This window comes from Panthera uncia, chromosome F2 (genome assembly GCF_023721935.1).
Source record: "Panthera uncia isolate 11264 chromosome F2, Puncia_PCG_1.0, whole genome shotgun sequence".
Lineage (NCBI taxonomy): Eukaryota > Metazoa > Chordata > Mammalia > Carnivora > Felidae > Panthera > Panthera uncia.
Genome location: NC_064812.1, coordinates 37,910,758 through 37,933,505, shown reverse-complemented (window position 1 = coordinate 37,933,505; position 22,748 = coordinate 37,910,758). Strand labels below are relative to the sequence as shown.

Here is a 22,748-nt window from a genome sequence, read left to right as displayed (position 1 = left end):
GACATATGGACGTGTATATCCACACATCGACATATGGACGTGTATATATAGATATATATAGATGTGTGTGTGTGTGTATATATATCCATATCTATATATTTTTAACTTAGTGGATTTACACAGCCTCTTGGTCAACCATGAGTGAGTAGCTTGTTAGTTCCCTTTCCTCTGAGTAAGCACAATGGGGCAAATGCAGGTAGCTTTCCAGACTATCAGGGATATGTGAAATCATAGCTAGGCCATCTTTGGCTATTTTGTTCTCACGATCTCTATCTTAATTTTCTGGCAAGTCTGCTGTTTTGTTGCTTGTACCAACAAATATTGTGACCTGAGGCTAGACTTTGCTATTGCCCTTGATTTTCCGTTATTTTTAACAACTTTGTCCAGTTTTGTCATTGCTTTTTGGAAAGAGGATTTGCCAGCTTCCTAACTCGGAATTCTTGAAGTCCTGTCCTGTATTCATTTTTATTTTGTAGTAAAAAGCATATAACAAAAAATTTATCATCTTAACCATTTTTAAGTATTACAGTGTTAATTAACTATATGCACATTGTTGAACAGATCTCTATAACTTTTTCATCTTTCAAAACTTAAAACTCTATAACCATTTAACAACAATTTACATTTTCCTCCCCATACCCTTGCAGCCTCTGGCAATCATGATTTTACTTTCTAAGATTTTGACTGCTTTAGATACTTTATATAAATAGAAACCTACAATGTTTGTCTTTTTGTGACTGGCTTATTTCAGTTAGCATAATGTCTTCAACATGTTCATGTTGTAGCACAAGACAGAATTTCCTCTTTTAAAGATAATATTTGATTCTATATACCACATTTTCATTATCCATTTATCTTTCAGTGGATATTTAGACTGCTTGCACCTTTTGACTATTGTGAATAATGCTGCAGTGAACATGGTTGTGCAAATATCTTTTTGAGATCCTGCTTTCAGTTCTTTTTGGTATATACTCAGAACTGATTTTTGATGGAAGCTCTATTTTTAATTTTTTGAGGAACTTTCATAATGTTTTCTTTAGTGGCTACATCACTTTACATTTCCTCCAATAGGGCATAAAAGTTCCAATTTGTCCACATACTTGTTAGCCCTTGTTACGTTTTGTTTTTTGATAGTGGTTATTCTAATAGGTGTGAGATGGTAGGTCATAGTGGTTTTGATTTACATTTTCCTGATTAGTGATGTTGAGCATCTTTTCATATGTTGTACTAGTTGGCCGTTTGTATTGTATTCTGTGTCTATTCAGTCATTTGCCCATTAAAAAAAAAATATTTATTTTGAAAGAGAGTGAGAAGAGGAGGGGCAGAGAGAGAGGGAGAGAGAATCCCAAGCAGGCTCAGTGCCGTGAGCATAGAGCCTGATGTGAGGCTCAATTCCACAAGCTGTGAGATCATGACCTGAGCTGAGATCAAGTATCCACTTGACTGACTGACCCACCCAGGTACCCCAGTCATTTAGCCATTAAAAAATTTTTTTTTAAGTTTTTAGTTTTTAAATGTTTATTTCTGAGAGAGAGGCAGAGAGAGGCTGGACAGAAGATCCGAAGCAGGGTCCGCGCTGACATCAGAGAGCCCAATGCGGGGCTCCAGCTCACAAATTGCAAGATCATGTCCTCAGCCCAAGACAGATGCTTAACTGACTGAGCCACCCAGGCACCCCTACCCATTTTTAGATTGATTACTTTTTGTTGTTTCAGATATTAACCCTTCATTAGATAACATGGTTTGCAAATAGTTTCTCCCATTCAATATGTTGCTTTTTCACTCTCTTGAATGTTTTCTTTGCTGCCTGAAGGTTTTTAAGATTTGTCTATATTTGCTTTTGTTGTTTGTTAAATTTAAAGTATATCTGTTTTCTTTTAGAATATTTTGTGATAGCCCACCTAGAATTAGGTTTTTGAGAACAATTCAACCCCCTTCTTAAATTCTTTGTTACTAATAAACTTTGTGCAGTCATAGATGTTCTGGTTTTAGGAATGTGTTTTTCACAATGTATTTCTTAATGGTTATAAGTGAATAAAATATTTTAAAGTTGTACTATATATCTTGAAGTAAAAGGAATGAAAATTGTTTATATAGTTACATTAAGGATGGTCTGGGGCGCCTGGGTGGCTCAGTCGGTTAAGCGTCCGACTTCAACTCAGGTCACGATCTCGCGGTCCGTGAGTTCGAGCCCCGCGTTGGGCTCTGGGCTGATGGCTCAGAGCCTGGAGCCTGCTTCAGATTCTGTGTCTCCCTCTCTCTCTGCCCCTCCCCCGTTCATGCTCTGTTTCTCTCTGTCTCAAAAATAAATGTTAAAAAAAAAAAAAAAAAAAGATGGTCTGTTATAACAATATTTGTGTTTTGTCTTTTATGAGACATAAATGTATTCTCATTTATTTATCACAACTCTGAGGAAACGGAAATGATCTTGCTTATGGTCAGATGATTAATAAATGTTTGACTTCAACTGGATTTCCAACATGGGTGATATGGTTTAAAATTCCATGTTCAAATATAGAATGCTGCCTCTTGTGTTAGTGTTTAGATAGTAGTTAAGTTGATTAGTAGCATTCTGATGATACTGACTTCTTGATTCCTGTGCTTTTTCAATTTCTTCCTGAGAAAACCCAATTTGTACCCATAAACTGCAACTTTGGTAGCCATTTCACAAATGTATCATTGTTATACACATGAGAAAGTGGTGGAGATGGCAATATCATGGGCTCATTGTCCAAATAGGTGCATAGCCAATGGAGAGTAGTAAGTGCTCATAATGGAAGTATAGATGCAGTATAGTTGTAGTGAAGAGCAAGGACATCATATTTTCCAGTTTTGAGTCCTGATTTTCCAGAATGTGTCATTTTGGGCAGTTATTTGACCTTTAAATGCCTCAGATTTATCTGTAAAATTGGTAGAATAATAGTATTTACCTTTTAGGGCTCTTTTAAGGATTAAATAATTGTATGCAGGTAAAGTGCTTGGTATATAGTAAGTGCTTGGTAAACATTGTTTTGTTATAGACACTGATCAAAATATATGTGCCAGTTGATTTTTACTTGAAACTACTGCATCTTTCAAATTAATGTAATAATGGCAAATACTTAAATTGTGACACACCACTAGAATAATGTAGAAATGGATTTTTAGTATTGTGCTCTTGCAAGAAAAAATACTTATGAGGACATACATGAGGCCCACACATTTGTTGTTACCTTTTTTATAATAATTGCTCTTTGAGGAAGATAATATTCTAAGCATTTTATGTAAGTTCATTTCATCCTCAGTGATATTGTTGTCTAAATTTTACAGATAAAGAAACTGTGACACAGATACATTAAACAAGTTGCCCAGTGGTTTGCCATACTGCTTAGGTTTAACTGTATTGCTAACTATGTTGCTAAACTAAGTAGGTGGGCAATTGTTGGATGAATGAATAATGTATATCTTAACTTTCACAAATAGAATTAAAATAACAGGAAAATGTGATTGAATTATAATCTACAATTTATTTTTTTCCTTTGTTGATTTGTAACAAAAATTTTATCAGTGAAACAAATTACTGATATATAGTGATTATGGTGACATTTATGTTTTCATTTGTAACCTTTTTTCTAATAATGAAACCAGTCAGAAAACATTTAAATTTTATGACCAGATAGTATCTAGGTACAATCTTTAATTGGATAAAGCTCAATACTTTTTTTTTATTTTTCAAGGTTAATTGTTTTTTAGGTCACTCTCCTATTTCTAACTCGGCTCCCTCCATACCCTTTTAACTTGCCTTACGATCCTGTTTTGTTTAAAACACATTTTAAATACATATTTTTTAGATGGAGGTTTTAAACAATATGCCATTCAGTTATTTCAATTAATGCTGTCTGTTAAGACTATTACAGCCACTACCATGTATGAAACTTTATTATGTACCATGTATTGTATATTATATCCATTCAACAGAAAAAGAAATGGAGACCTAGGCAGGTTAAGCAGCTTATTAAAAGTAACTTGTACAATACATTTTTGTGTTGTATCTTTAACTATAGTTTAACAAACTATTTGGTACTTTTTGTTGAATAATATTTCTGAAAATGTTTTTGTTTTAGAAACCTCATTTCTCTTTTCAGAAAGTAATTTGGATATTAGAATGAAAAAATTAAGCACTTACTAACCTTTAATATTTTGTTTTAAGGAATTGAAATTACCATTCACTTTTTTAAGTGGACATATTCATGAGTTGAGGATCCATGTACCATGGACAAAGCTTGGTTCAGAACCAGTGGTAATTACCATCAATACAATGGAATGCATTTTGAAACTTAAAGATGGAATACAGGTAAGAAGTTATTGAATCTAGTTGTTTATGTTAACCAATTTTAATAGTTATTAGTGTTTGATATGTCTTTATCTAAAGCTTACATATACTTAACTGTTTCTCACATGCTTATTAAAGTAACATATTGTAAAGTCACAAGTAACTATGAAAGGTTGTCTTAAATTTGAATAAACATTCTAATGGATATTTTCATACTAATTTTACTTAATGTAATCATAACTATTATAGGGATCATGTAGATGGCTTATTATCTGTATCAGCTAACAGTGGGACTTCATTGTGTCCAATTTTTAGGTGAAGGTTTTTTAATTTTTGCCAAGGACCTGTGTAATTTTTTTGTTTATGTGACATTTCTAAATGAGATTAAAATTTCTCATTTTTTGAGATGAAAATATTTTGAATTTACCTTCATGTCAAAATTTTTAAGTTTTTAGTTTAATTCCAGTTGATTAATGTACAGTGTTACGTTAGTTTCAGGTGTACAATATAGTGTTTAACACTTACATACCACACCATGTGCTCATCCCAAGTGCACTCCTTAATCCCCATCACCTATTTCACCCCTCTCCACTCCCACCTCCCCTCTGGTAACTGTTCTCTATATTTAAAAATCTTTTTCTTGGTTTGCCCCTCTCTCTCTCTCTCTCTCTCTCTCTCTCTCTCTCTCTCTCTCTCTCCCCCTCTCTCTCTCTCTCCCTCTCTCTCTCTCTCTCTTTTTCCCCCTTTGCTGGTTTGAATGGATAAAGAAGCTGTGGTGTATATATACTATGGAATCTTAGCCATAAGAAAGAATGAAATCTTGCCATTTGCAATGATATGGATAGAACTAAAGAGTATTATGCTAAACAAAATAAGTCAAAGAAAGGCAAATATCATATGATTTCACTCATACGTGGAATTTAAGAAACCTATCAAATTTCTTTGAAGTTTTGGCATCAGAAACTGATTCTTTGTTTTCTTTTTTGTTTTTCTGACTTCCTTTTCTTTGACCCATCTTACATTTATTTTTTAATATTTTTTTCTTGTAAAAGTGTAATACTTTTTTTACAGTTTCTAGCAAAAATTAATCTGGAAAGCTAATAAGTCTGATAGCAACATATTATAAATTTTTTCATTTTCATCTTACATAAAAGTAGTGTCTTTTATTTTTATTACTTTTTCCTTAGCTCCTATTTTACTTTCAGGTTTAAAAAAATGCTTTCTAGGGGTGCCTAGGTGGCTCAGTTGGTTAAGCGTCTGACTTTGGCTCAGGTCATGATCTCACAGTTCATGAGTTCGAGCAATGCATCGGGCTCTGTGCTGACAGCTCAGAGCCTGGAGCCTGCTTCAGATTCTGTGTCTCCCCTCTCTCTGACTCTCCCTATCTCGCACGCACATGTGCGTGCTCTCTCTCCCAAAAATAAATGTTAAAAAAAAAAAAAAATGTTTTCTAGAATCAAATGAGTTGATGAGTATTATTAAATTGTTACACTTAAATTACTAATTTATTAAACATTAAGGCAATCTTAGTGTATCCTAAATATAACTTCGGTATCTGTGAAATTAAGGTTATTTATGATGTTAAAATCATTTCCTATTTTAAGAAGATACTTTGAGTTTCATATCAACCCACTAGGCTCATCTTTTTTTCCTTGTATGAAATCTTTGATTCCAAATCTTTTATTATCCAATTTAACTGATATAGTTTCTGGAAGTAAGTAGACCGATGTTATAGTCCCATGAGAATTTATTTTGTAAACTTAAAATACATGGGAGATTGATTTAGAAATCTGTGAGATAGTTATATTACAGCAAAAGTTTTATTTTACATTTATATTTGGTAATTCTCAAATGGTTCTTAATCATTATCTGTTCCTGGAATTTACATTTTTTTTTTTTTTTTTAAAGTCTGGACTTGGTTATACCACCCATGGAGTGCTCCATATTAAGAGAAAAAGAAAATCCAGACACTATTTTTTTCAATGGGAAGGTGGAAGTTTCAAGGCCAGATGTCCCATAAGAAACACATTTTAAAAGAGGCAAATTACGACTAATTATAGAGGCTGCAGAAAAGATTTGTAACACATGACTCAGTGTAACCTAGAACTAATATTTGATATTGGACCATGCAGATGGCTACTGCAGGAATGATCAGATTTCCTGCTTGCATGGTATTTGAGACTTGAATTTTGTGGTGTGTACAGCAAAAGGTCAAGTGTCATGAATGTAAACTACTCTCAAAATAAGTATTTTTTGCAGATGTTTAAAATTTTGAGGTAGAAAGGATTTTTGAAAATTATAGTTGACATTTGGACAAATTATTCAGTAGTGTACATCCCCAGAGAGTAATACTTAGGTTAGTGATTGGAATTAATTTTTCAGGAAGACAGTATAGATGAAACATATTTTTAAGCACTTTATTTTCCTATTTTAAGTTTTGACTAGTGTAGGAAATTAAGTTAAAAATTACACATGTACTAATAAGACTGAATGAGCCCATATTAAATTATTTCAAGTTATTACATTGTAGAATCAAAATGAAGAAAATACTTTGTAAATACAATTAGTGTGTGATGGTTGGTTAAATGAAGGGATTGTTTAGAGTTCTAGATATGAATCTGTTAAAAATACTATTGATACTTGAGAATGTAATAAAATACAACTTAAAAGTTAGAAATCTGAGGTCTAATTCTGAAAAGGTCATTATAAAAATATATTGCTAAATGCCTTGATAAGAAGGCACGTCTAGTCTGTAAAGTTCAATTTAATTCTAACATTTGTTGATTTCCTATCCATCAGTGCCTTGAAAAGCATTGCCAAGATATTTGTATAATCTTCTAAGGAGACTTAGAAACAGAGATTCATTATGATTGAGGGTGACTCTAGTGATAATAGTTACAATATACTGCCTTAACATGTCTCTGTAAGTAGTTTTATAGAGATTTTTTTTCATTGACAAGGTGACCCAAGTTGTTGTGTTAGGTAAAATAAAGGCCGCCTTTATGTCCACACTGAATTATTTTTGACAGATATTTCACTGAGAATATTTAACTTTACTCTGAGAGACATCTGTCATCATACCCACCTTTTAGATTCTTCAGATTTTGTTACTTGTGAACTGTTGTTTTTGTTTTGGACCTTACAGAAATTTATTCATGACATATCGTCAGTGGTCCAGGACTGATTTAACTAGCTCACTCTAGTGTAATCATAGAAATACCTGTGGATCCAGCATTAACTAAATGCTCCTATCCTTTTGCATATTCTTGCTTTTTAGCCTCTGTGGGTCTCATCTGTAAAATAGGGCAAAACTTGCTACATAGTTCTTATTCTAGTGTATATGCTTTCTTTGCTCATTGTATTAGTAAGTCTTATAAAAAAGGCTTCTTCAGCTTGAAGAGAGTAGTAGTAAATTTGTTTTTAAAGAACTTATTTATTCTGATCTTTCGATCACCTAGAAAGTAAGAAAAGAAAAACTTAAAATCTTTTGACCTGATAAATGTAACCATCTTCAAGTCTGTTTACAGAATACTTTTCATAAAAAAAAAACTTAAAATCTTTTTATCTAAACCAAAACTTTATTAGTAAAAACTAGTGAAAAGGAACAAAGCTTTTTGTTTATGTGCTTTTTTAAAAAAAATTTATTTTTTAATTTACATCCAAGTTAGTTTATAGTGCAACAATGATTTCAGGAGTAGATTCCTTAATAACCCCTTACCCATTTAGCCCATCCCCCCTCTCAAATGCCTCCACTAACCCTCTGTTTGTTCTCTATATTTAAAGAGTTTCTTATGTTTTGTTCCCCTCCCTGTTTTTACATTTTTGCTTTCCTTCCCTTATGGTCATCTGTTTTGTGTCTTAAAGTCCTCATATGAATGAAGTCATATGATATTTGGCTTTCTCTGGCTGACTAGTTTCACTGAACATAATAGCCTGTAGTTCCATCCACATAGTTGCGAATGGCAAGATTTCATTCTGTTTGATTGCTGAGTGATACTCCATTGTATATATATACCATATCTTCTTTATCCATTCATCCATCGATGGACATTTGGACTCCTCCCATAATTTGGCTATTGTCGATAGTGCTGCTGTAAACATGAGAATGCTTAAGATCTACTCTTAGCAAATTTCAAGTATATAATATAGTATCATTAACTATCGTCACCAAGCCGTACATTAGAATCTCAGATCGTGTTCAGCTTGTAACTGGGAGTTTGTACCCTTTGACTAATATTGCCCATTTCACCTGGGACCTGTCAAATGTTATTCTGTTTCTATGAGTTTGACATGTTTTTATTTTTTTATTTTTTTTTAGATTACACTAAGTGGAATCATAATGATTCTACACCGTATTTGTTTTTGTCTGGCTTATTTCACTTTGCACAATGCCTTCCAGTTTCATCTATGTTGTTGCAAATGGCAGGATTTCTGTATCTTTACAGCCGAATAATATTTCCCTGTGTGTGTGTGTGTGTGTGTGTGTGTGTGTGTGTGTGTGTGCGTGCGCGCGCGCACGCTCCCTCCTGTCTGTGTCCCCACTCACCCATTGATGGACACTTAGGTTATTTCCATATCTTGGCTATTGTGAATAATGCTGCAGTGAACATGAGAGTACAGGTATCTATTTGAAATAGTGATATTGTTTTCTTTTGATATATACCCAGAAGTGGGATTGCTGGATAATATGGTAGTTCTATTTTTTTTCTCCTACATTTTTTTTTCTTTTTCTTTTAACTTGTTTTATCTTTTATTTTTTTAAATTTACATCCAAATTAGTTAGCATATAGTGCAACAATGATTTCAGGAGTAGATTCCTTAGTGCCCCTTACCCATTTAGCCCATCCCCCTTCCCCCAACCCCTCCAGTAACCCTCAGTTTGTTCTCCATATTTATGACTCTCGTGTTTTGTCCCTCCCTGTTTTTATGTTATTTTTGTTTCCCTTCCCTTACGTTCATCTGTTTTGTCTCTTAAAGTCCTCATATGAGTGAAGTCATATGACTTTTGTCTAATTTCACTTAGCATAATACCCTCCAGTTCCATCCACGTAGTTGCAAATGGCAAGATTTCATTCTGTTTGATTGCTGAGTAATACTCCATTGTATACATATACCACATCTTTATCCATTCATCCATTGATGGACATTTGGGCTTTTGCCATACTTTGGCTATTGTTGATAGTGCTGCTATAAACATGGGAGTACATGTGTCCCTTCAAAACAGCACACCTGTATCCCGTGGATAAACGCCTAGTAGTGCAATTGCTGGGTTGTAGGGTAGTTCTGTTTTTAATTTTTTGAGGAACCTCTATACTATTTTCCAGAGTGGCTGTACCAGTTTGCAGTCCCACCAGCAGTGCAAAAGAGATCCTCTTTCTCTGCATCCTTGGCAACATCTGTTCTTGCCTGAGTTGTTAATGTTAGCCATTCTGACAGGTGTAAGGTGGTATTTCATTGTGGTTTTGATTTGTATTTCCCTGATGATGAGTGATGTTGAGCATTTTTTCATGGGTCAGTTGGCCATCTGGATGTCTTCTTTGGAGAAGTGTCTATTCATGTCTTCTGCCCATTTCTTCACCGGATTATTTATTTTTTGAATGTTAAGTTTGGTAGTTCTATTTTTAAATTTTTGAGGAACGTCTGTACTGTTTTCCGTAATGATAATACCAATTTACATTACTACCAACATTGTACAAAGGGTCCCTTTTTTCAGCATTCATTATCTCATGTCTATTTGATAATAGCCATCCTAAGAGGTTTGAGATGATACTTTATTGTGGTTTTGATCTGCATTTTTCTGATGGTTACTAATGTTCGGTGTGTTTTCAGGTACCTGTTGGACTTGTGTAACTTAAAAAAAAATTTTTTTTAATGTTTTTATTTTATTTTTGAGAGAGAGAGAGAGAGAGACACAGTGAGAGCAGGGGAGGGGCAGAGAGAGATGAAGACAGAATCTGAAGCAGGCTCCAGGTTCTGAGCTGTCAGCACAGAGCCCAACGTGGGGCTTGAACTCCTAGATTGCGAGATCATGACCTGAGCCAAAGTTGGGTGCTCAACCGACTGAGCCACCCAGGCACCCAAACTTTTTTTTAATGTTTTTTTTTTTTAATGTTTCTTTATTTTTGGGAGATACTTATGGCGAGCAGGGGAGGGGCAGAGAGAGAGGGAGACAGAGAATTCGAAGCCAACTCCAGGCTCTGTGTTGATGGCTTAGCACAGAGCCTGATGCAGGGCTCAAACCCATGAACTGTGAGATCATGACTTGAGCTGAAGTCAGATGCTTAACTGACTTAGCCACCCATGTGCCCTGGGCTTGTGTAAATTATTTAGAAAAGTTTATTCTGTTCCTTTGCTCATTTTTAATTGGAGTGTTTTTTGATAGTTTAGAAGTTGATTTTTCATAATTTTGTTACTAACCCCTTATCAGATATATGGCTAGCTAATATATATTCTCCCATATCACAGGTTGGCTTTTCATTTTGTTTATGGTTTCCTTGGCTGTACAGAAGCTTTTTAATATGATCCCACTTGTGTGTATGTGTGTGTGTGTTTTTTTTTTTTTTTTTTTTTTTTTTTTTGCTTTTGTTGCCTGTACATTTGGTCTTGTCTCCAAAAAATAATTGCTGTGACCAATTTCAAGGAACCTTTTCCCTTATGTTTTCTTCTAGTATCTGTGAAGTTTCAAGTCTTCCACTTGAGGCTTTAATCCATTTTGAGTTAATTTGTGTAACTGGTATAAGATAGGAGTCTATTTTCTTCTTTTTTTTTTTTTTTTTTTTTGTACATGAATATCCAAATTTCCCAGCATGATTTGTTGAAGAGACTATCCTTTCTCCATTGTGTGCTCTTGGTGCCCTTGTTAATGATTAGTTGACCCTATATGTATGGGTTTATTTCTGGGCTATCAATTCTGTTTCATTGATCTATGTGTCTTTTTAAAAAATTTTTTTTAATGTTTTATTTATTTTTGAGAGACAGAGCATGAGTGGAGGAGGAACAGAGAGAGAGGGAGACACAAACTGAAGCAGGCTTCATGTTCTGAACTGTCAGCACAGAGCCTGACATGGGGATCGAACTTAGGAACAGTGAGATCATGACCTGAGTCCAAGCTGGATACTTAACCTACTGAGCCACCCAGGCGCCCCTATGTGTCTGTTTTTATTGTTAGTACCTCCTGTTTTGATTACTATATAGTTTGTAACATATTTGAAATCAGGAAATGTGATTCCTTCAGCTTTGTTCTTTTTTCTCAAGATTATTTTGGCTATTTGAGATCTTTTTGTGGTTCTATATGAATTTGTTTTTCCTACTTATGTGAGAAAATGCCATTGAAGTTTTGATAGGGATAGCATTGAATCTGTAGATCACTTTAGGTATTTTTTTTTTTTTTTGATGCTATTGTAAATGGGAATGCTTTTTAAATTTCCCTGATAGTTCATTAATAGCTTATAGAAACACAACTGATTTTTGTATAGTATTTACTTTGTATCTTGTAACTTTACTGAATTTACTAGTCCTACTAGTTTTTTTTTTTTTTGTAGCAGTGTTTAGAATTTCCTATATGTAAGACACTGTCATCTGCAAACTGATAATTTTACTGCTCCCTTTCCAGTTGGATGCCTTTTATTTCTTCTTATTTCCAAGTTGTTCTGGCTAATACTTCCAGAATTATGTTGAGTGGTGGAGTGTGGGCATCTTTGTCTTATTCCTGTTCTTATAGGAAAATGTTTCAGCTTTTCACCACTGAGTATGATATTAGCTGTCATGTTGTCATATATGGCCTTTATTATGTTGAAATACATTCCTTCTATATTTAACTTGTTGAGAGTTTTTTTTATCATGAAAGGATGTTGATTATGGCCAGATGCTTTTTCTGCACCTAATGAGATGGTATGATTTTTATCCTTCATTTGTTAATTTGATGTATTATATTTATTAGTTTGTGTATATTGAACCATCGTGGCATCCCAGGGATAAATCCCACTTGATCATGCTCTATGAGTTTTTTCATGTGCTGTTTAATTCAGTTTGCTAATATTTTGTTGAGAATTTTTTTTTAACATTTATTCATTTTATGAGAGAGAGAGAGAGAGACTGAGCACGGGTGGGGGAAGGGCAGAGAAAGAGAGGGAGACAAAGAATCCGAAGCAGGCTCCAGGCTCTCAGCTGCCAGCACAGAGCCCAACGTGGGGCTTGAACCCATTAACTGTGAGATCATGACATGAACTGAAGTCAGATGCTTAACTGGCTAAGCCACCTAGGTGCCCCTCTTGTTGAGAAGTTTTACATCTTTATTCATCAGGGATACTTGCCATACTTTTTTTTACAGTGTTCTTGTCTAGGTTTGGTATTACAGTAATGCTGGACTCCTAAAATGAGTTTGGAAGTATTCCATCCTGTTCAAATTTTTTGAAGGGTTAGAGAAGGATTGGCATTAATTCTTCTGTATATATTTGGTATAATTCACCCGTGTAGTATTTTTTTGGGGCTTTGTTTCGTTTCTTTAAAGTTTTTGTTTTTTATTTTGATTATGACAGGTGCACTTATTAATCCCCGTCAACTCTTTAATCCATTTTCCTATCCACCTCCCCTCTGGTAACCATCAGTTCTCTTCAGTTAAGAGTCTATTTCTTGGTTTGTCCTTCCCTTTTTGTTCCCCTTTTCTTGTTTGTTTTCCTTCTTAAATTCCACATGAGTGAAATCATATGGTATTTGTCTTTCTCTGACCTCTTTCACGTAGCTATTATATTCTCTAGCTCCACCCATATTGTTGTAAGTGGCAAGATTTCATTCTTATTTATAGCTGAATAATATTCCATTGCATATGTATATCCCACATCTTCTTTATTCATCTGTAGATGGACACTTAGGTTGTTCCCATAATTTGGTTATTATAGATAACACTGCTATAAATATTGAGGTGCATATCCCTTTTAATTCGTGTTTTTGTATTCTTTAAGTACCTAGTACTGCAATTGCTAGATCATGGGGTAGTTCTATTTTTAACTTTTTGAGGAACCTCCATACTGTTGTCCAGAGTGGCTGCACCAGTTTGCATTCCTACCAACAGTGCAAGAGGGTTCCTCTTTCTCCACATCCTCACCAACACCTGTTGTTTGTTGTGCTGTTGATTTTAGCCATTCTGACAGGTGTGAAGGGTGATATCTTATTGTATTTTGATTTGCATTTCCCTGATGATGAGTGATACTGAGCATTTTTTCATGTGTCTTTTGGCCATCTGGATGTCTTTTTTGGAAAACTGTCTAGGTCTTCTATTTTTAAACTGGATTGTTATTTTTTGGGGTGTTGAGTTTGATAAGTTCTTTATAGATTTTATATACTGACCCTTTATCAGATTTGTCATTCGCAAATATCTCCTCATACTGAAGGTTGCCTTTTAGTTTTGTTGATTGTTCTCTTCACTGTGCAGGACTTTTATGGTTTCCTGTATCACATTTAGGTCTTTATTCATTTTGAGTTTATTTCTGTCTATTTGAAAAGAGAATGGTTCAGTTTTATTCTTTTTCATGTAGCTGTCCAGTTTTACCAGCACCATTTGTTAAAGAGACTGTCTTTTTTTCCATTGGATATTCTTTCCTGCTTTGTTGAAGATTGACTATATGAGTTCATTGCTGGGTTTTCTGTTCAGTTCCATTCATCTGTTTGTTTTTATGCCAGTGCCATACTGTCTTGATCACCACAGCTTTGTAATATAAATTGAAGTCTGGAATTGTGATGCATCCAGGTTTGCTTTGCTTTTTCAAGATTGCTTTGGCTATTGGGGATCCTGTGTGGTTCCGTACAAATTTTAGGATTGTTTGTTCTAGCACAAAACACAAATTTTCACAAAACAGTGAAAAATGCTGTTGGTATGTTGATAGGGATTGCATTAAATTTGTAGATGACTTGGTTAGTATAGACAACTTAACAATATTTATTCTTCCAGTCCATGAGCATTGAACATCTTTCTATTTCTTTGTGTCAACTTCAGTTTCTTTCTTCATTGTTTCATAGTTTCCAGAGTACAGGTCTTTTACCTCTTTGGGTAGGTATATTTCTAGGTATTATATTATTTTTGGTGCAATTGTAAATGAGATGGTTTTTATAATTTGTCTTTCTGCTGCTTCATTATTGGCATATATAAATGCAGCTAATGTATGTTGATTTTTATATCCCATGACTTTACTGAGTTTGTGTATTCTAACATTTTTTGTGGTGGAGTTTTTGAGTTTTCTGTAAGAATATCATGTCATCTGCAAATAGAGTTTTACTTCTTCTTACTGATTTGGATGCTCTTTATTTTTGTTGTTTGATTGTTTTAGCTAGGACTTCTAGTACTGTGTAGATTAAAAGTGGTGAGTATCGCCATCCTTGTCTTGTTCCTGGATCTTAAGGAAGGCTTCTCAGTTTTTCCCCATTGTGGATGATTGTTAGCTGTGGGTTTTTCATATATGACCTTTATTATGTTAAGGTATGTTCCCTCTTAACCTACTTTATTGATGGTTTTTATCATGAAAGGTGGCAGTACATTGTCATATGCTTTTTCTGCTTCTATTGAAAGGGTCATATGGTTTTTACCCTGTTATTGATGTGACATATCACGTTGATTTGCAAATTTTGAATCACCTTTACAACCTATGAATAAATCCCATTTGATTGTGTTTTTTTTTTTTTTTTTCTTTTTTGGTTAATGATTTTTTGCAGTGTATTGTTGGATTTGTTTTGCTAGTATTTTGTTGAGGATTTTTGTATCTATGTTCATCAGAGATATTAGCGTGTAGTTTTTTATTTATTTTTTTGTGGTGTTTATGTGGTTTTGGTATCAGGGTAATGTTGGCCTTATAGAATGAATTTGGAAGTTTTCCTTCCTTTTTCTATTTTTCGGAAAAGTTTGAGAATCGGTATTAACTCTTTTTAAAATGTTTGATGGAATTCTTTTGTGAAGCCAACTAGTCCTGGACTTTTGTTTATTGGGAGTTTTTTGCTTACTGATTCTATTTCTTTGCTGGTTATCTGTTCAAATTTTCTATTCCTGTATCAGTTTTTGTAGTTTACATGTCTCTAGGAATTTATTCATTTATTGAGGTTGTCCAATTTGTTGGCATATAATTTTTCATAATATTCTCTTATAATTGTATTTCTGTGGTTTTGATTGTTATTTCTCCTGTCTCATTTGTGATTTTATTTATTTGGGTCCTTTCTTTTTTCTTTTGATAAGTCAGGCTAATTATTCAAAGAACCAGTTCCTAGTTTCATTGATCTGTTCTTCTGCTTATTTTGTTTTGTTTTGTTTCTGTATCATTTATTTCTGCTCTCATCTTATATCCCTTCTTCTGTTGGCTTTAGGCTTCGTTTGTGTAGGGTTAAGTTTTCCAGCTCTGTTAGGTGTAAGGTTAGGTTGAGAATTTTTGCTTCTTGAGGTAGGCCTGTATTTGCTTTTGCTGCATCCAAAGTTTTGAGGCATTGTGTTTTCATTTGTTTCCATGTACTTTTTAATTCTTTTATTTCCTGGTTGACCCATTCATTGTTTTGTAGCATGTTATTTAACCTCCATGTATTTGTGGTTTTTCCAAATTTTTCCTTGTGGTTGACTTTTAGTTTCATAGTGTTGTGGTCAGAAAAGATGCATGGTATGACATATCTATTTAAATTTGTTGAGGCTTGTTTTGTGGCCTAATATGTGATCTTTTCTGGAGAATGTTACATGTGCACTTGAAAAGAGTGCATATTTTGCTGTATTAGGATGGAATGTTCTCAATCTGTTTGTTAAATCCGTCTGGTCCAGTTGTCATTCAAAGTCATTCAATGTTGTTTCCTTGTTGAGTTTTATTTAGATGACTTGTCCATTGATGTAAGTGGGGGTATTAAAGTTCCCTACTATTAGTTTCTTTATTATTGTTTTATATACTTGAGCTTTATTGATTAGTTCCTTTGTTACTGTTTTATATCTATTTATGTACTTGTATGCTTCGATAATAGGTGCTTAAGTATTTATAATTGTTAGATCTTCTTGTTGTATTGTGCCTTTTGTTATTATATAATGTCTCTTTTGTCTTTTGTTATGGTTTTATTTTAAAGTCTATTTAGTGTGTTATAAGTATTGCCACTCTGGCTTTTTTTGGACATGCATTTGCATCATAAATATTTCTCCATCTTCTCACTTGAATCTGCAGGAGCCTTTACGTCTGAAATGAGTCCCTTGTAGGGCACCGTATGGATAGATGAGTCTTGGTTTCTTTCTATCCATTCTGTCACCCTGGGTCTTTTGGAATGTTTGGTCCATTTACAGTTAAAGTAATTATTGATATCTATTTATTGCTATTTTACTACTTGTTTTGTGGCTGTTTCTGAAGATTTTTTTCTCTGATCCTTTATTTCATGGCTTGCTGGTTATTATTATTTTCTTAGTACTGTATTTGGCTTTTTTTCTTTTTATTCCCTGCATATTTATTAGTTCTTAATTGGTGGTTGTCATTAGGTTTATCTGTAACATATTCTGCATATAGCAGTCTATATTAAGTTAATAGGTGTTGAAGTTTGAACCCATTTTTTACTCCTCTCCTCGTCATGTTTTATGTATATGCTGTCATATTTTACATCCTTTTATTTAGTGAGTTTCTGGACTGCTATTTTACAGAAATATTCATTTTTATTGCTTTTGTGTTTTCTGCCTTCATACTGTCATTTGTGGCCTTTCCAGAGTTCCCCATTAATATTTCTTGTAGGGCTGGTTTAGTTGTCATGAACTCCTTTAGTTTTTGTTTGAGAAACTCTTATTTTCCTTCTATTCTAAATTGTAGCCTTTCTATATAGAGTATTCTTGACTGCAGGTTTTTCCCATTCAGCATTTTGAATATAACTTGCCATTCTTTTCTGCCATAGAAAGTTTATGCTGAAATATCCACAGATAGCGTTTTGGGGTTTCCTTTGTATGTAACTGTCTTCTTTTGTCTTGCTGCTTTCTTGTTTTAATAAGTATTGTTGTTATTTTAGAGTTTTGTTTTTTTTTTTAAGTTTATTTATTTTGAGAGAGAGACAGTGTGAGTAAAGGAGGGGTGGAGAGAAAGGGAGGAGAACTCCAAGCAGGCTCTGCCCTGTCAGCATGGAGTCCCGTGTAGGGCTCGAACCCACAAAACCATGAGATCATGACCTGAGCTGAAACCAAAGTAGGACGCTTAACCACCTGAGCCACCCAGGTTCTGCTAGAGTTTCTTTTTTTATTTAAGTAAGCTGTAGACTCAGCGTGGGGCTTGAACTCAGGACAACCCCAAGATCAAGACTTGTATGCTTTACCAGATGAGCTAGCCACATGCCCCTTGTCTTGGTCCTTTTAATATTTCTTTATTATATTTTGCCATCTTAATTACAATACATCTTGGTTTGGATCTGCTTTTGTTGATTTTGTTGAGTGTTCTCTGTGCCTCTTTGATCTGGACCTCTTTTGCTTCCCTAAATTAGGGAAGAATTCTGGTATTATTTCATCAAATAAACTCTGTCCTCTTTGGTCTCTCTTCTTCTGGCTCTCCTGTGATATGAATATTATTGTTTGGTGGAGTCACTTGAGGTTCCTAAGTCTATTCTCATTTTACGTAATTACTTTTTCTCTCTTATTCACTTTGATCACTATTATTACTTTTCTTCTGTGTCATTCATTCATTCCTTTGCTTCTTCCAGCCCATTCATTACATCAGGTGTTTCTCATTTGGCTTACTGTACCCTTTATCTTTGTTATGTTATTCCTTATATCTGTGTTAATGGTCTCACTAATGTCCTCTACTCTTTTCTTAACTCCCATGAGTATTCTTATTATCATTGCTTTAAATACTTTTATTTAGCTGTGTTACTTTTCTCTGTTTTGCTTTGACCAGAGGCTGTGGCCTTCTTTTGTTATTTCAATTGGGATGAATTTCTCTGGCTTCTCATTTTGTCTCAGTCTCTGTGCCTTTTTCTGTGTGTTAGGAAAGGCAGTTATATCTCCTGTTCTTTTCGTAAAGCCTTATTAAAAAGAGATTTTGTAGTGCCCGGTTGCGTAGTATTCCCTGTTCCGCAGGGCATGGTGCTTCCTGGAATGTCTCCAGTGTGTGGTTCATGTGCCCTGCTGTTTAGTCCTGGCTGCTTTATCTTTCAGGCCAGTCATCTTCAGAGGCTCTCTCTTTGCCTTTTGTGGGCAGTGTTTGGTCCCTGGCCTGCATATGATGTGTTTTAACGAGGTGTGCTGTGGTCTGCCTCTGAAATGAGACTTGTTGCCTCTGCTGCTGGAACTGAAGACTTGCAGCATTCCTGAGTCAGGAGACAGTGTTGGCAGGGGTTTGGGCTGGTCTTTTGGGGAAGGGGGCCCTCCACTCTGACGAAAGTGTGACTGGGAAGGGTGGTTGCACAGAAGTGTGGGTGGGGCTTTGTGTAAGGGTTAAGTATTGAATGTGGGCGCTGAGCTGGTTCTGCAGGTGGTTCTGTGCTCAAGCTGAGTGGCAGGGGAGAGAAATGGTGCCTGCCAGCCTCTGTATTCCTGGTGGGGTCTCCTTGAATGTTGCCTCTCTGGGACAATCTCCAAGATGAGCAACTAATCTTCACACTGGGTGCCCCAGGCACTCTTGAGATCTGATGTTTCCATGCTGTATGTGTGTAGGCTGTTTGCCCTGCCTTTTTTTCCAAGAGCAGCCTCAATGTCCTCTGAGCTATCCCAGAGCCAAGCACACTGACCTTTAAAATTCTAGGCTTTAAGCCCTGCTCGTTGCCAGAACCCAAAGAAATTTGAGCCCTCTTGCTTTCTAAGTCAATTGCTATGGAGATTCATTTTCCTCCTGTGCTCCCCTGTGTGCTTGTTTGTCTCTTACCCTTCTCCATAACTGGGGCTCATTTCCTACTACAGCAGTGGCTATCATCCATTTCTTTCCCAAACTCTGTATCTGTATTTCCTACCTTCTTCAATGTGGCCTCTTTACTACTTTTAGTTGTGGAATTTGTTCTGCCAGTCTTCAGATTGATTTCTGGGGTATTTAGGATGATTTGGAAGGCAGCTATGCTCACCACTATACTACCAACGCACACTTGGATGATTTGATAGTTATTTAGTTGTATTTGTGGGATGAGGTGAGCCTTGGGTCCTCCTCCTCTGCTGCCATTTTCCCCTCTGAATTTTGGGACATTTTAGATTATTGATAGACATCCTAACTAGTTGTGGGTCTATTCAGATTTTATTTTCTTTATGATTTATGTTTCTAGGTTATGTTTTTAGAAATGTATTCACTCCTTCTAGGTTATGCAATTTGTTGGTGTATAATTGTTCATAGTAGTCTCTTATGATCCTTTATATTTCTGTGGTATCAGTTATAAAGTGTCCTCTTTAATTTTGGATTATTTTTATTGGTCTTTTCTAGCGAAAGGCTTGTCAATTCTTTTTAAGAAGCCAACTTATTTTGTTGATCTTTTTCTCTTGTCTTCCTAGTTTTTATTTTACTTATTTTTGCTCTGATCATTGTTATTTCTTTCCTTCTGCTGTCTTTGGGCTTAGTTTCTTTTTCTGATTCCTTGAAGTATAACATTGGGTTGTTTATTTGCAATCTTTGTTTTTTCTGAAGTAGCTACTTATTTGTGTAAACTACCCACTTAGAATTGCTATAGCTGCATTCATAATTTTTTGGTATGTTGTGCTTGCATTTTTGGTTGTATCTTGTTAGTTTTTATTTCATGTTCGAAGTCTTGTTTTGACACATTGTTTCAGAAGCATGCTTGTGTAATTTTCACATATTTGTGAATTTTGCAACTTTCCTCCTGTTCTTGATTTCTGATTTCATTGTGGTTGGAAAAGATACTTAGTATGATTTCGGTCTTGATTTCAGTCTTCCTAAATTTGTTAATACTTGTTTTGTGACCTAACAATGTGTTCTATCCTGGATGTGCACAGAAGAATGTGTATTGTGTTGTTTGATAAAATGTTCTGTATATGTTTGTAAGTTCCATTTGGTGTGAAGTATAGTTCATGTTCAGTATTTCCTTATTGATTTTTTTGTCTCTGGGTCCATTGTTGAAAGTGGGGTATTGAAGTCTCCTACTAGTATTGTGTTGCTGTATAATTCTGCCTACAGATGTGTTAATATTTGTTTGATACATTTAGGTGTTTTAATATTGGGTACATATATATTTACAGGGATTATATCCTCTTGATGAATGGACCCTGTTATCAGTGTCTTTTGTTACAGTTTTTGAGTTAAAGTTTACTTTGTCTAATTATAATTATACCTACCCCTGCTATGTTTTTGTTTCCACTTGCACCAAATGTCTTTTTCCATCCCTTAATTTTGAGCCTCTGTGTGTCCTTAAAGCTGAAGTGAGTCTGTTCTAGGCAGCATATAGTTGGGCCTTTTTTTCTCTCCCTCTGTCTTTTTTTTAAGTAGGTTTCATGCCTAGTGTGGTGCTAATGGAGGGCTTGAACTCAGGGACCCTGAGATCAAGACCTGAGCTGAGATCAAGAATCAAGACACTTAACTGACTGAGCCACCTAGTCCCCCCCCTCCCCTTTTTTTCATCCATTTAGTCATTCCATTTCTTTTGAGTGGAGAATTTATTCACTTTACCTTTAAAGTAATTATTGATAAGTGTGGACTTATTGCCATCTTATTGTTTCCTGATTGTTTTGCATTTCCTTTGTCTATTTCTCTCTTCCTTTGAGTTTTGATGATTTTCTATAGTGGCATGCTTTGATGCCTTTCTCTTTATTTTTGTGTATATAATAATATGTTTTTGTTTTATGTGATCATGAACTTACATAAAACTGTTATAATCTACTTTTTTAAATGCTTATTTATTTATTTATTTATTTTTTGAGAGAGTGTGAGCAGGGGAGGGGCAGAGAGAGAGGGGGACAGAGATCCAAAGCAGTCTCTGCACTAATAGCAGCAAGCCCAATTCAGGGCTGAAACTCAGAAGCCATGAGATCATGACCTGAACCGAAGTTGGATGCTCAAGTGACTGAGCCACTCAGGCACCTCTGTTATAATCTATTTTAAGCTGATAAAGGCTTAACTTCTATCATATACAAAAATGTTACCCTTTCATCACTACCCTCCCATATTTTGTTTTTGATGTCACAATTGACATTGTTTATATAGTGTATCTATTAACAAATTGCTGTAGCTATATTGTTAAGATTTTGTCTTTTAACCTTCATAGTAAAGTGATTTGTACACACTACTGTTACAGTGTTAGAGTATTCTTAGTTGATGTACTTTACCAGTGAGCTTTATACTTGAATAGGTTTTCATGTTCTCTATTTAACCTCTTTTCCTTTCCTCTTGAAGAATTCCTTTTTAACTAATGCAGATCTAGTGATGAAGTCCCTAACCTACTCCCCCCCCCCCCCCCCCGCCCCTCCTGTTTTTTTCTTTGGTCTAGGAAACTCTTGACCATTTCTGAAGAATAGCTTTGCCTGGTTGCCAAACAAGATATATTCAGTGCTTTGAATATATATCATCCCACTCTCTCTTGGTTGAGAAATCCACTGATAGCCTTATTTTTTTTTTTTTATATATGAAATTAATTTCTTTTCTCTTGCTGCTTTCAAAATTTTCTCTTTGTTGTTAATTTTTGACTGTTCTATTGTAATAGGCTTTTGTTGAAGTCCTGTTCAAGTTGAATCTGTATGGAGACCTATGAGCTTCATGTTCCTGGAAGTCCATATCTTTACTTCCATTTGGGAAGTTTTTGCTATTATTTCTTTAAGCTTTCTGTCCTTTTACTGCTCTTCTCCTGGCACTTCAATAATGTCAGTATTGTTTTGCTTTATGGTATCTTGTAATTCACATAGTTTACTTCACTCTTAAATTCTTTTTTACTTTTCTTCCTCTGAATGGTCCATTTCAGATGATTTGTTCACAGATCCTCCTGCTTGATCAAATCCGGTGTTGATATTCTGTATTAAATTTTTTAAATTATTGTATTCTTCAACTCCAGACTTTGCTTGGTTCTTTTCTCATGATTTCTGTCTTTCTGTTGAACTCCTTATTCACATTTTGTCTTCCTGATTTCATTGAGTTTTTGTCTTCTTTTATAGTTCACTGAACTTCCTTAGAACAATTCTTTAAAACTTTTTTTTCTGGAAATTTGTAGATCTCCATTTCTTTGTCATTGGTTACTAGAAAATTTGTTCTATTGGTGATGTCCTGTTTCCTTGGGGTGTGTGTGTTCTTATAGACTTACATTGATGCGTACATGTTTGAAGCAGTCGTCTCTTCTATACAGAATGATTTTGGTAGGGGAAGACCTTTACCTGTGGGTGGGTACAAGGGCTCTGGCTGGCTGAAATGAGGTAGTTTTGGTCTGTGGCAGGCCTAGTTTTATAGTCTGTGCAGCTCAATCAGCTGAGGTCAGCATCAGTAAAGGTTGCAGGAGGCCTCAATGGCGTATTGCTGTGGTGTCAACAGCCATGTCAAGGGCGTTG

The 22,748-nt window shown here is 35.0% G+C and overlaps 1 protein-coding gene across 14 annotated transcripts in view; it reads left to right on the top strand.

Moving 5' to 3' along the window:
• The window catches only part of VPS13B (vacuolar protein sorting 13 homolog B), an 805,502-nt gene that overhangs the window by 20,875 nt on the left and 761,879 nt on the right, over positions 1–22,748 (top strand). For all 14 annotated transcript variants that reach the window (XM_049633567.1, XM_049633568.1, XM_049633569.1 and 11 more), the window contains exon 3: positions 4,190–4,333. In XM_049633567.1, the coding sequence (XP_049489524.1) occupies positions 4,190–4,333 (144 nt within the window). The remainder of the gene's footprint in view (positions 1–4,189; positions 4,334–22,748) is intronic.